Raw genomic sequence first — 13,774 nt, 5'->3', positions numbered from 1 at the left:
AGCACTCATTGACATATTTGAATCTTTGAATACAAGAATAGTAAGTGTTACTATCTTTGGGATGTGTCTAAATTTAACAAGAAGTTGTCGAACTCACTGCCGTATACTTGGAACAACAATGTGACTACGATCAAAAGAACCAAGGATATAAGCACAACAACCGTAATGGACATAGTCTCAACCATCAGATCATTTGAAATGGAACTTAGAAAGAATAACCATATCAGTTCTCTCATTCAAGTTAGTGTGTCTACTGGTTCAGAAGTTGGAAGTGCTTTTATGACTCAATCACACACAAACGTTCATGTTGCTGGTGGAGTTAGAGGAATTCAATATGCAACTCAAGCCGAACCAAACAGATCCTTCATTTCGTATGTTGGTTTCTCTGATTCAGTAACTCAAAATTGCATTCAAGATGTAGTGAACCAAGCAGTCAACCAAGCCTTGAATGCTCATGGTATAAACAAGCCTTTAAGCGGTCCAAGCTGTTCAAGCCAACCCTCACTTAAAGTTAATTACTGCCACATTTCACTGTTCCAAGCCTTCATGGCTTCTCATGAAGAACTGTTGAAAGGAAACATCCTGCCACCTTCCTTCACTCAAGGGAACCTGTTAGAGATAAACGATCAAGATCTTGAGAGGTTGGATATAAAATATCAGATGACAATGGCAGTTCACAAGGCCACAAACTTTATCAAGAAGTATGGGAAGAACAGCCTCGGTGCAACCGGCAGAAACAATAGTATTGGGTTTGACAAAGACAAGCTTTGTTGTTACAACTGTAATGAAATGGGGCATTTTGCAAAGGATTGCACAAACCCATCAAAGCCTTCTGGTGATGTGAAGATTGTGGATCTGACTGAGGGTGACAACAGTAATGGTCCTGGAACTGGGGGGGAGAAAAATTAAGCAAAACAGCTCATCCGGTCAAGGGGTTCCAAGAATTGGTCAAATAAGTTCCAAAGGAGATGGAAAGGCTCTGCTTACACAATCGGGGGGAATCCTTTAAGCCTGATTGGATAGATCAAATGGGGGGTGAGTTGATGCTGCCAATGAACTTTAATAGAATGGATTTTGTGAATGGAAATGAAGCTTCAACAAGTGGTGCAAGTAAAAGAAACCAAGCAAACCCTGTCATTCCCGAGTATACAAACACTTGTGCTCTAAACAATGTATTGACAAAGTAGAAAACTATAAAGCCCATAATGCTAGGTTGTTAGAAGAACTTGTTGGTCTTAGATACCAAAATTAGGAGTATAAGAAAGCTGAAAACATAACATATTTACTAATAGAATTAACACTTATCATGATGGCATGGCAAAGTTACATCTAAAGTTATTTGAAGCAAATTTACAATGTGATTCTTACAAAAATAAAGGCGAGTAAATTTGATTTAAATGTTAAAATTGAAGAACTCGAGCTAGATCTTTCCAAGGGAAAGATAACTGTAGATAAGTTTGAAATAGCTTCTGATAAGTTGAATGGTATTATTGTTTCACAAATGTGGGTCAAACAAAGGAAGATGAAATGGCTTAATAATAATTATACTCCCTACGCCCACTTTAGTTTTAACATTCCACCAGAAGATGAAATGGTCTACGGAATTGGTCACGTACCAAAGCGTAAGATATTTATCCCTACGGTATCTATGACTATAAATACAATTAGTGAACCAATGAGTACTAATAAAAGTTCATCTTATTCAGCAGGTGGTTTAGCGGATAAGGAATCATTGGGAGATGGCGTGAGTTGTGATAAGAATGGTGTTTTAAATTCACCTTTTGAGTGTGATGTGAATTCAAAACAATCAAATGTCAACTCTGTTTGTACTGATAATAATTCTTTTTCTATACAAAATACATTAAACTCATCTGTGGATATTAATGTTAATTTCCAAAATGTTAATGTTGGCATTACTTGTGATATTTTGGATGAAACTATTGATGTTATTTTAGATGTTGGTTGTGTTGATGTGTCAAATGATTCTTGTGTTGAAAATAGTAAAAATTTAAATGAAAATGTGGATATGAATGTGCCAAGTTCCTCATCATCAAGTTTTAAAATGAGAATAATACATCTAAAAACAAAGTATTTGAGAATGATAATCAAGCTAATACTCCTAGTAAATACGTTTCACCTTGTAAAAGATCTTTTTCTCAAACAACTAATCACAAAAAGAATCCTCAATCTTACAACTTTACTGATAACAACTACTATGGTCATAGAAAACAAAATGATGTTGAGTCTCATTACATAAATACTTTTGATGATCATGGTCAGAAATTTAGTGGCCAACACGGCCATTATCCATTCTTCTAAAGATCATCTACTCCGCACTATCACCAGTCTTAAAATTCTGATGAGTATTGTGGTGTTTAAAGTAGGAAATGCTACTTTGTATGTGGTAATTCATCTTACCTTGCAAGGCATTACAAGAACTGGTTTAGGAAATAAAGAGATATGCAGAAGCAGTTTATTCAGTTCCGATCAACCGCTGCTAGCAGCTCGATGTCAAGGACTAGTCAAACTGATAGTGAAACCAGTTAAATGGATGTGATATCCAAGGTAAATAAAACAAGAAAAAAAGAAAACCTTTTTGGAGAACCAAAAAGGAGAAAATGAAAACAAATCCAAAGATTAAAAAACCTGAGGAATTTGTTTTGAAAATAAATAAACAAAGCCCAAAAATTTTAAAAACAAGGAATAAGTTTTTGCTAACATTCCTAAGGGCTACCCTTCATGTAACGACTCACCAAGAAACAAAATGTTTTCAAGAAATATAAAAAAATTTGGAGATTTTGTTTTTAACCTTTGATGTGCTAAAAGTAGTCTAATAATTATTAACTAAATTACACTAATGTAGACACTAAGTAATACTCTAGACTTCATAAAACCCGACTAAACTACTAACCGATAAGTAAACCTGTCGACTCTAATATAGCTAAGTAAGTGTAAAATTCGTTATTTTTCAAACCCGAAACTCGACCCGTTTATTTATTTTTAATTTTTTCTCTCTCTTTTCGTTTCACTAATTGTTCGAACGTTCGTTGTTAAACAAGATTGACTAATTAATATTTTATGTGGTTAATTATTGTTCACCTTATTACGCGTCACTCGGTTCTAGTTCGCTTATTTTATAAAGTATTGTAACTATTAAGCATGCACAATTTTTACCCTTATCCAGGTTTTGAACTAACTTGAATAACCAAGTTAACTCCAAGGACTAATTTGTAAAATAACAAAAAAAAGCAAATATTCTCCATTTCCTACTCTTCTTATCTGATGGCCGACACCATCCCCAAACCCATTTCTTGTACCAAAATTTTCGGCCAAAAATCACGGAATTGATGTTACCAAATCTTGCTTTGATCTAAACGCGTGCTACCGACACTGTAATTATAGAAAACTTTGAACAATTGACAACCAATTCGTCATAATTAGACCCGCGGCTTGATTGACCTAGCAACACTATAAATATGAAACCGGTTTGCAATTAACGAGCACCACGACATCCTTACCTCACCTCGACACAAAACCCTCAACCAATTGTGATACAGAAGCCATGTAGCCCCCTGTTGATCTCGTGTTCTTCACAGAAAACCTAGGCCTTGTTGTCCATCAATTTGAACTCATACTCGGTAATTGTTATATGTTGTCTAGTCGGTTTTTGTTTCTTAATCGAATCCCTAACATAATTTCAATAATTAAACTACAATTAAAGGGAATCAAATTCTAGGGTTGGTGTATTGGGAAAGAACATAAACTGATGATTGTCTACTTAGAGTATCTGTTCTAGCTTTTAACCAAAATAAGGTGTTGGCCTGATGGCCAGCGACTTGTTTCTCAAGTTGTGAACCGGCCTCGGGCGCGGGTTCGAGTCCCTAGGCCCGGTTTGAGGTTTTATTTTTTTTAGATCATTTTTGTTACGATATTTCACTAGATAAACATTATTTTTGATAAACCGAACCCTCGGTTCCTTGTTTTCTTGTTTTTAAACTCTCGTTTTCCTTATATATATATATATATATTCATCACTCGCTTATTATTTATCACTCGCTTATTAAACCGAACTAATGACGTTCAAGATAAATTTCGTAATTTATATAACTATATAATATTCATGTATTTAACCATAATCGATATTTATTTTATTGGAAATCAAACCTAAATGAAAAATGATAATAATAATAATAATAATAATAATAATAATAATAATAATAATAATAATTTAAACCCTAAAGGACTCCAAATCTCTTTTTTTTTACCGATTAGAAACCGTTGAAGCCTTGTTGCATTATTTTAGTTGTTTTACCCTCTAGCTACCTATATTATTTTTACAAAATTTAATGATATTCAAACTAATAATAACTAAAAATATTTTAATTAAAATTTTACTTAAAACCCTACCGAATCCTAATTCCATCATAAGTCTTGTTATTATTTTGTTCTAAATAATAATAATGATAAATAAACTATTAATATTCTATCTATAAGTTATTTAATACCCGCTCAAATCCCAAATCGTTCGTAAGTTTTGTTATTATTTCGTCATAATTAATTAATATTATTGTTACAATTAGGGACTCTTGTTGAAAAATTTCGAGGAAATCAACCGCGTTTATCTTAATTTTATCGTCATCCCATCTCCGTTAATCCACTCGTCAAGGTGAGTTTACATACCCCCTTTTTCCATCTTTTATGTTTTAGGGGTAGCATGTATACCTTATTAACTTTACTCATTTTTTTTATTTTTTCATCTATTGAAAACACAACTCAATTTATGTCTATATGTGATTATTGCATGCTTTATGATTATGCTCTATGTGCTTAATGTTTATTTTATGTTTGGTGGTTGGTATCTCATCTATTCTCATCTAGTATGATCATACACTTACCCAAGTATATTGATTTTGTATCAATAGGAACGGGTCCACATCTATTTAGTTGTTTACATTTTCATAAGTGTTGTAATGCTCACCATTTACATATGAATTGTGATTTACCTATATATACGTACAACTAAAACTTATGTATTCTCACCAACATTTGTGTTGACAAACTCTATTTTTATACATGTTGCAGGTTCAAGTATTTGATATATTCAATATTGAAGATAGTTAGTTGACTTTAGGATATTTATTCAAATTACAAGTTATGATGTATTTACTTATTGTAATTGTGTACTTGTTTAATGTTAGTGAAGTTAAATAATTATTGTCACTTTAACTAGTGTTTTTTGAGCTATTGCCCAATCAATACGTTACGCCCCGGTATGTTCCGTCTTTGGTCGGGGTGTGACAGTAAGTCCGGATATCGAACCCACGAGACTCTTTAAATTACATAAATTAACTAATTAGACTTGACTGACTGACACGACTATGTAATTATTATTATTTTAAGGGGGTTTTTACTGGAACTAATTTTAAACTAATTAAGAAAAACAAATAAAATAAACACAAGACAATTAAAGCGATTTGAAATCAGATGACGATGAAAAACCATCTAGGCTAGAATCCCCAAAGTTCAGTTATCAAATAATTGGAAAATGCTTTGTTATAAAACCGGGATCATAAAATAATTATTTCAAAGAAAACCCGAACATGACCCCTGACCCTTCTTAAGAAGACACCTATGGATTTCTAGTAAATTCTAAAGAACACCGGTTTTAATATTAAGCTTCCTTACGGTTATCTAATTAATTGTAAACGAGTACCTTTACACAAAATCTTACATTACAGCGCGTAAATCAAATGCAGTTTAATAAATTCATTCGACATTAATAGACAAAGTTGAAAAATCAAACCTATACGGACCTCTTACGAAGAACTAATCTATCAATCTTAGCCAACCAAGACCTATCAAATAACCTACCACCTTACAGCCTTTTAGGTTAGCCACACACTTTTATTTATTTGATAAATAATATTGTTTCTATAACATTATTATAAATCAATCATAAGATAGTCAAGAACACACAGTAAACGAACTAACAGAATCCTATTATATGAAACAATCACCAAAGACTTTGTGAAATAATATAATTCACCAAATAAAATCAAGCACACCTATGCATCAAATATATAATATTAAACTATTTACTGATTCATAAACCCATAATGAAAAGAAAATCTCAAATAAAATCAAACGTCAGTCAAAGATTCATCATAAGCCTAGGCGGTCTAAGGGGTTTACCCAACAACTATACTGAAGAACAAAAGAAAATAAATATGTTCAAACAATAAATTCATGATGAAAACAATAGATTCAAACCAAATAACGTGAATGCTTGGATGAGTAGGTATTAAACCCAAACGCTCTCCGCTCAAACCAAAGTGTTTGCTCTCCCCCTCCTTGTGTAGCGGCAGCCTCCTTTCAAATTTGGTTCCCCTCCTGCCCTTGCGTCACCTATAAGAGCATTCCCAACCCATCCCCTAAAATTATGTGAGGAATGTTTGTAAATTATAGGGTGGGGTTGTAAGTGTAAATTATAAGGTGGAGAGAGAAAATGTAGTGATTTTTTGTAAATTTGGGGAAAATGTGTGATTGTTTTGTAAATTATAGGGTGAAGAGAGAAAACTGTAATGAAAAAGGAATAAAAAAATATTATTTAATTAAACAGGAGAAAGAAATATAGTGTTTTTTAATGTAATTATATGATATATATATGGATATAGGGATATATATCCATATATATCATATAATTACACTAAAAAACACTACATTTCTTTGTAATATAGGTATTGTGATATTGAAAAAAACCAGGAGAAGGTGAGTTTATAATTCATGATTTTATTAAACTAAAAGCTTGTATACGTACTCAAATTATGCATTTTCTGATCCTCTAGTTTTACTTGATTTGAAAGTTAAAAATTAGTAATAAAATTAACTTACGGCTTCTGAATGGGTTAGGAGAATATCTCACATTCTAGAACAAACATTAGGAGCATATAAGTTATTTTGTGGGTATGCTCTATTAGATTGGTGTTTTAGTTTAATTAGCTCAAAAAGGTACAGTTTGACTTTTGTGAGGTCATACTGATTATGTTTATATTAAAACACTTTGTTGTTGCAGCACAAAAGTGTTGATTGTTAGCATGTTACTTGCATTGAGAATAGCATATGTGCTATGTTTTCAAGATTAGCACATTTTGATTATTACATTTCGTAATTGATATGGATTTGTCCATACATTAAATTGAGGGGTGTTCATGGCCCGCTTCAACCCACTTTGGTTAAAATTTGGGTCAAACTACTACCTACGGTTTTGGAAACCAACAAACCAAACTAACCAGGTTTGGTAAGTTAGCGGATTTATTCATTTTTCGTTTCAAAATCGATAGGTTGTAATAAAATATTACGCTAATAAAGATTGTTCATGAGTGCAGGGCTATTCGAGACGAGACAAGCCAGGGCAAGCTTAGGCTCGGTATGGCTTTGAAACTGAGCTGAAAATTTGAGCCCGAGGGTGGCTCTGTTTAAATGGAGCTTGCTTTTCGCTCTGTTTTTAAAAGTAAGTTTAATAAACATATTTTAAATTACCGTTCAATAGTTAAATAGAAGTAATTTTCATGGGACTAAGCAATGTATTAAAATAGTACCTATAATTCATAAACTGAAAGTTGGTACTCCATGTTTTACCGGCTGCAAATGATCTAATTGTTGTTGCAAGAGAATCATTTTTGAAGCTTTCAAGGTACATGCTTTTATTTTGAATAAAAACAATGATTTTCATAATAAAAGAATAAAACAATGATTTTCATAAATAAAAGAACTTTTAGATTTTTTTTAATCAATATTAATATTTGTTTGTATGGTTGATGATGGCAGGATAGATATCATGACAAGCTTTGGAGCTAAGTTTTATGAAAGTGAAATTCCCACCCAAAAGAGCTTAGACTCATAGTGTAACATTTGGAATATGTTACTTATATCACAATTTTTTCCTAACATTTGGCATATGTTTTGGATTCAATTTATTATTGAAGATACAATATTATGATTTTCACATTTACAATTTTATCAAACTTTTATTTTATATTTTATGTTGTAAATTATGTGATTTATGTGGCAATATTATGTGCCATTAAAATAGTATATATTTAAATAGAAACAACTTTTACTGACATAAAACTTATGTCACAAAAGGCTCTTTGCCACTAAAACAAATATGGATATGCAATTAGGATTACTTTTTATTGGCATAAAATTTGTGCCACAAAAGTCCTTTTTTATATTGTGGCATAAAAAAATGCCACTAAAAATCTAAAAACTTTGTGTGGTAGATCTAAAAAGTGCCCCCAAAAGGCTTTAGCGTCACTGCTTCTAGTGACACTTTTTTTGTGTGCCACACATTCTTAGAAAGGTCTTTAGTGGCACTTTTTTGTTTTTTAGTGACATTTTTTGTATTTCACTATACAACATTTTTTTTGTAGTAATACTTCAAGCTCCTCAATATCTCTTTCTGAGTTAAAATCTCTCTCATCCATCTCGGTTAAACCCACCAACTCTTCACCAAACTCATCTCTTAACTCGTCCTCCCAAGAGGGAATGCATTCCTCTGCCTGATTCTGAAACCTAACATCCTCAAACTCGATCGTCGACTCACTAATTTGTATTTAACTCATTAAGCTTAGCCGGAAATCCTCTATAACATTCAAAAGTGGTGCATTTGCATTAATGCTATAGATGGCACGTAAGAAATCCGTTAATATCTCTTCTGAATGCGGTATGTGATCCATAATCACGCCAGATGAGTCTGTACAACCGATAACATTCCTCATCTTATCAAACCCCAGACAAAATTTAGGTTTCACGCAATAACACTCCATGAATATCAATGTAAAGATAAACTTAAATGGAAAAGGATCACGGGCACCAGATAATAGTAAAATAAACAATATATTAAAGAAATTTAAACTAATTAAAAATAACTAAACTAAACTATATTAACCTAACTCCTACTACTCAAAACAAAATACAAATAGCACTTATGTATCGAGCAAGTTTAATCAAAGCTAATGAACGCAATCGCCAAGAGTCCCCGACAACGACGCCAAAAACTTGATGTGCTAAAAGTAATCTAATAATTATTAACTAAATAACGCTAATCTAGACACTAAGTAATACTCTAGGCTCTATAAAACTCGACTAAACTACTAATCGGCAAGTGAACCGGTCGAATCTAGTATAGCTAAGTAAGTCCGGATATCGAACCCACGAAACTCATTAAATTACGTAAATTAACTAACTAGACTCGACTGACAGGCACGACTATGTAATTATTATTATTTTAAGGAGGTTTTTACTAGAAACTAATTTTAAATTAATTAAGAAAAACAAATAAAATAAACACAAGACAATTAAAGTGATTTGAAATCAGGTGACGATGAAAAGCCACCTAGGCTAGAATCCCCAAAGTTTGATTAACAAATAATTGAAAAATGCTTTGTTATGGAACAGGGATCATAAAATAATTATTTAAAAGAAAACCCGAAAAGGACCCCTGATCCTTTTCAAGAAAACACCTATGGATTTCTAGTAAATTCTTAAGAACACCGGTTTTAATATTAAACATCCTTACGATTCTCTAAGTAATTATGAAAAAGTACCTTAATACGAAATCATATCTTACAACGCCGGTAATCAAAGGCAGTTTAATAATTCATTCGATATTAATAGACAAAGTTGAAAGACGTACCCCTTACGAAGAACTAAATGTAGCAATTTTAGCCAACTAATACCTATCAAATAACCTATCACCTTACAGCTTTTTAGGTTAGCCACACACTTTTATTTATTTGATTAATAATATTGTTTCTATGATCTTATTAAAAATCAACCACAAGCTTACTACTATCATGTCCCTCATCTGACTCGTGACCCCCTTCGTCTTCGTCTTTAGTGTGAATACTGACATGATCAAAATCTCGAATAATCGGCTGTCGGTGACGAGGGTTATTGTTCGGGGCTGATGGCCCGGGTCTGTCAGGGTTTCGGTTTCGGTTTCTGGATTGTCGGGTTGAATTTTGTGGTTGTTGGTTTGTGTTGATAGGTGGCAATTGTTCATTGTTTGGTGGATTTTGGGTGTTAGGTGGATTTTGTTCTGGTTGGAAGACATTATTATCAGGTGGTGGGTTTCGGTTATGATTCTGGTTCTGTCCTTCCATGTCTGATTCTCTGTTCTAAGCTCGGTTCTGCCGAGCAACACGTTCAATTTCTGGCTCGTAAATCAGTGGGGGATTTCTTCCTGAATGGCGGGTGTGCATAAACCTGTTACCTGCACAAATAACACACCCCGTAAAATGGAAAAATAAAACTAAACTAAAAATAAAAATAACAACTAAATTAAACTAAGAAATCAATTAACCCAAAAACACTAAGCTCACTAACATCTAAGCAAGCTAGGGTAAGTAGGGTGTCGAACCACGAGGAGTATTTGGTCAGTGTGCAATGAAACTGATTCCTAACATTATGAAGTAGTTCAATTAACAATGCTGATCACAATAACAAACAATTTGAGTTTTATAATAAACAAGCAAGTAATCAAAGATTCAATCAATAACAAGCAAATCACACCCGGGAATTCAAGTAAGCAAACTAACAGTAATCTCATGCAAGTTAACAGATTAACTATCTTATGTCAACTATATACTGACTAACTGGTTAAACCTTAGGCATCCACGATCGCTAACACACGGCACCGGTTATCAAACAGTCCCTGCCAGTGCAACTCAACTAAGGGCAAACGTATGCTTTCTCGCAATTAACTAGTCAATACAACCCTACGAGCAATTATTATAGCAACCGACAAACTAATCGTTCTGATCGAGAGAAACCTAAACCGACTGAATGGACGAACATACTAAACATCAATACTAATAGATTCACATCAAGACAATTACAATTAGTTGTTCTAGTACATGAGAAATAAATTGAAAGATTACAAACTATACATACCGGGTATGACTGAAGGGTCTAGCCGCGTCTGGGCATCTATCGGTCTTCAATTATGATGTTATGGAGCATGTATGAGGCCTTGAGATGATTGGAAGTGATGGTAGGCTGCTCTCCATCTCTAAAACTGCTCTGGAAACTGAATAATGGCGTTTAGAGTCGTCAAAACATAATATAAGTTAAAACCCTAACTTTCCCGACCGCGCGATGGTCCCCCTTCCTGGACCATCGTGCTACGCAATGGGCTAAGATAACTTCATATTTAGATTCCTCTCATCGAGAAACCCAAAATTCATATATTATGGGTCTCCTAACTCATTTTCTAGCCTAGGATATGCTCGTTTTACTTCCTGGTCGCTTTTTGTGAACCTATCTTGTTCAGTTTTAGCATCGGCTTTAGGTTTCTCATCTAAACTTTTCCCAACTCCTTCTAACACTTCCTAAAACTTCAATTTATGCTTCGGTCTTCCCGAGATATCATTCCATGCTCGTACAAGTCTCCAATTTAGCATCTTAAACGATCAATTACTTGAAATACAAAAGCACGTATGAAGTACCAAAGTTCTAACAATATACTAAACAAAACTACATAATTAACACATTAATATATATACAAAATACCCGAACATCACCCATCCATCCACACTTTGAAGATCAAGGAGATTAAGCTCTTGGAAGAAGTCATCAACATCAAAGAGTAGTCATCCAAATTGGTTAGATTGTTCTAACTTGATTATGTTTTTATCTATTACTTTGATGTGTAACATTATGATTATCATTGGCTAAACTTTCTTAGTATCATCTTGGTTTATAATGAATCTTAATTGAAGTTTAATAATATTGGTTAAACATGTGATCGGTTTATAATAATTAAAGGTTATGTTGTAATTATCACTTGATGAGGAATGTTAAAACACTCTTAAAAGATACCCCAAGTGCCGAGCTTGATAATAAACCGGGAAACTGCCACTCTAGTGAGGCCTCGGATAATAAACTTTAAAAGAGACACCAAGTACTGAGCTTAATGATAAGCCGGGGAACTGCCATTCTTGTAAGGGCTTGGTTGAGAAAAAAAACATAAATCCTAATATGAACATGGACCAAATGAAGTATTAGTAGTAATTGATCATCTTAAGATGGGAATGTTGGCAATGATGCGAAAACGAATTGTTGATGTTCTTCCACTAAAATCAGTTAATTACTTGTCAAGTGAGTGTGCGACATAGCCTATTTTAAACAACTTTTGTATGGTTATTACATGAGTTCTATAATCGTCCCATAGTTGTGCGAGTCAATACTTGATAATTCAAGGTTGACTCTTTACAACTTAACTAATCTTAATTGGTATTTTAAATATAATACAAAGGTTGTTTTTACTAAAAAATCAAGGACAAATCACTTAGTAATTTAAAGGGTTGTATCATATGAAAGTAAGTTATCTTATAAATACTTAATACAAACTACTTGCTTACATAAAATGATGTTTTAGTGGAGGTCATGAAGTTATGAGTATCTCTTTCTTTAGTTGTCATGGAATTACGTGACACAGACTGGAAGCTTGATCTCTCCCACCGTACTCTTGGCTTCTCCATTGAATCCCATTAGAACTGAAGATCTCGATACATTCTCGGATTCTGGAATATTCATTCTTTTTAGGGTATCCAATTGGATGATATTCACCGAACTTCCATTGTCCACCAGGACCCTGCTTACAAAACTATTAGAAATATAAAGGGTTATAACCAAACCATCATGATGAGGACCCTGAATATTATTCCATTCTTCATCATCGAACAAGACACCGGCTTCCTTGGGCAAAGTCATCGCCTTCACTCGTCCCTCTGGCTTCTTTGATTTAGCTATATTGGCATTCCTTTTGGATGCCGAGTAGGATGTACCGCATATGTTTGAACCTCTGGAGATAACATTTACAATCCGAGCGCCTGGAGGTGGGGATTCCGCCCTTTTGGGATTCTGCTCTGGATCCGGGCTTCGATTTTTCTTTCCCGGAAACTCCTTCAAGTGACCTTTGCTGAGTAGGTAACTGATTTCCCTTCTTAGAGAAATATCCATTATATAACCGAAATCTTCGTGAAAAGCGCACCATTTGGACTTGTCCTTCCAGACAACATTTTTCTCGTTCTTTCGTGGACATCTTGCTTTTTCACCAAGATCCTGCATAGCACACATTAATCTAGGAATATCAGCTGAAAAACAATAATCGTTTAAATTGGTATAGGATTCATCATCCTTATCATCATCCATCACATTAACCTTATCATTTCTAGTATACGGTTTAGATCGATATGGTTTAGATGATTGGGAATCCGACTTCATGTTCGGGTTGTTGTAGCTGTTGGAACCATCCAGCCTCTACTGAATCTTCCTATCTTCTTCCAGCCTAATGATCCTTAGAGCCTCGTTCCTTGCTTCATCCATATTCCTGCAAGGATTCATGACGAGACCCTCATAGAAATAAGTATCCTTCTTGAGACCCATCTTGAAAGCTTGCACATTCATTGTGACATCCAGGTTGGGGATCTCTAGAGCCTCCTTACTAGATTTTCTGACGAAATCCCTAAGGGGTTCATCATTTCCATGTGTTACTCTATACAAGTCACTAGTTAACCTTTCAAAACTCCTATTGCAAGAAAATTGATTATTATGATTAACTAAATGAGCAATAGATTTAATAGAAAAAGGAAGGACACCCAGAAACCATTTCAACGCAGCTCTAGTTAAGGTTGAGGCAAAGCCTTTGCATAAGCAGGCTTCCTTGAGATTCTAAGGTATGGGGTTTATCTCCATTCTTTCTCGATAT

General features: G+C 33.9%; 1 protein-coding gene across 1 annotated transcript; it reads right to left on the bottom strand.

The window, feature by feature from the left end:
* Positions 1-12,489: 12,489 nt before the first annotated feature.
* LOC143557545 (uncharacterized) lies at positions 12,490-13,290 on the bottom strand. Its single transcript, XM_077046590.1, has one exon. The coding sequence runs from the start codon at positions 13,288-13,290 to the stop codon at positions 12,490-12,492; it is 801 nt and encodes a 266-aa protein (XP_076902705.1).
* Positions 13,291-13,774: the final 484 nt, after the last annotated feature.

Source organism: Bidens hawaiensis, unplaced genomic scaffold, assembly GCF_021521415.1.
Source record: "Bidens hawaiensis isolate Kalapana, Puna unplaced genomic scaffold, B.hawaiensis_p1.1 tig00019034_1, whole genome shotgun sequence".
Lineage (NCBI taxonomy): Eukaryota > Viridiplantae > Streptophyta > Magnoliopsida > Asterales > Asteraceae > Bidens > Bidens hawaiensis.
The sequence above is the reverse complement of the archived record's forward strand: the minus strand, read 5'-3'. Positions and strand labels throughout refer to the sequence as shown.

Excerpts from the sequence above, each read along its gene's own strand:
- LOC143557545 (XM_077046590.1), bottom strand. The coding sequence starts at position 13,290 with ATGAAGTCGGATTCCCAATCATCTAAACCATATCGATCTAAACCGTAT.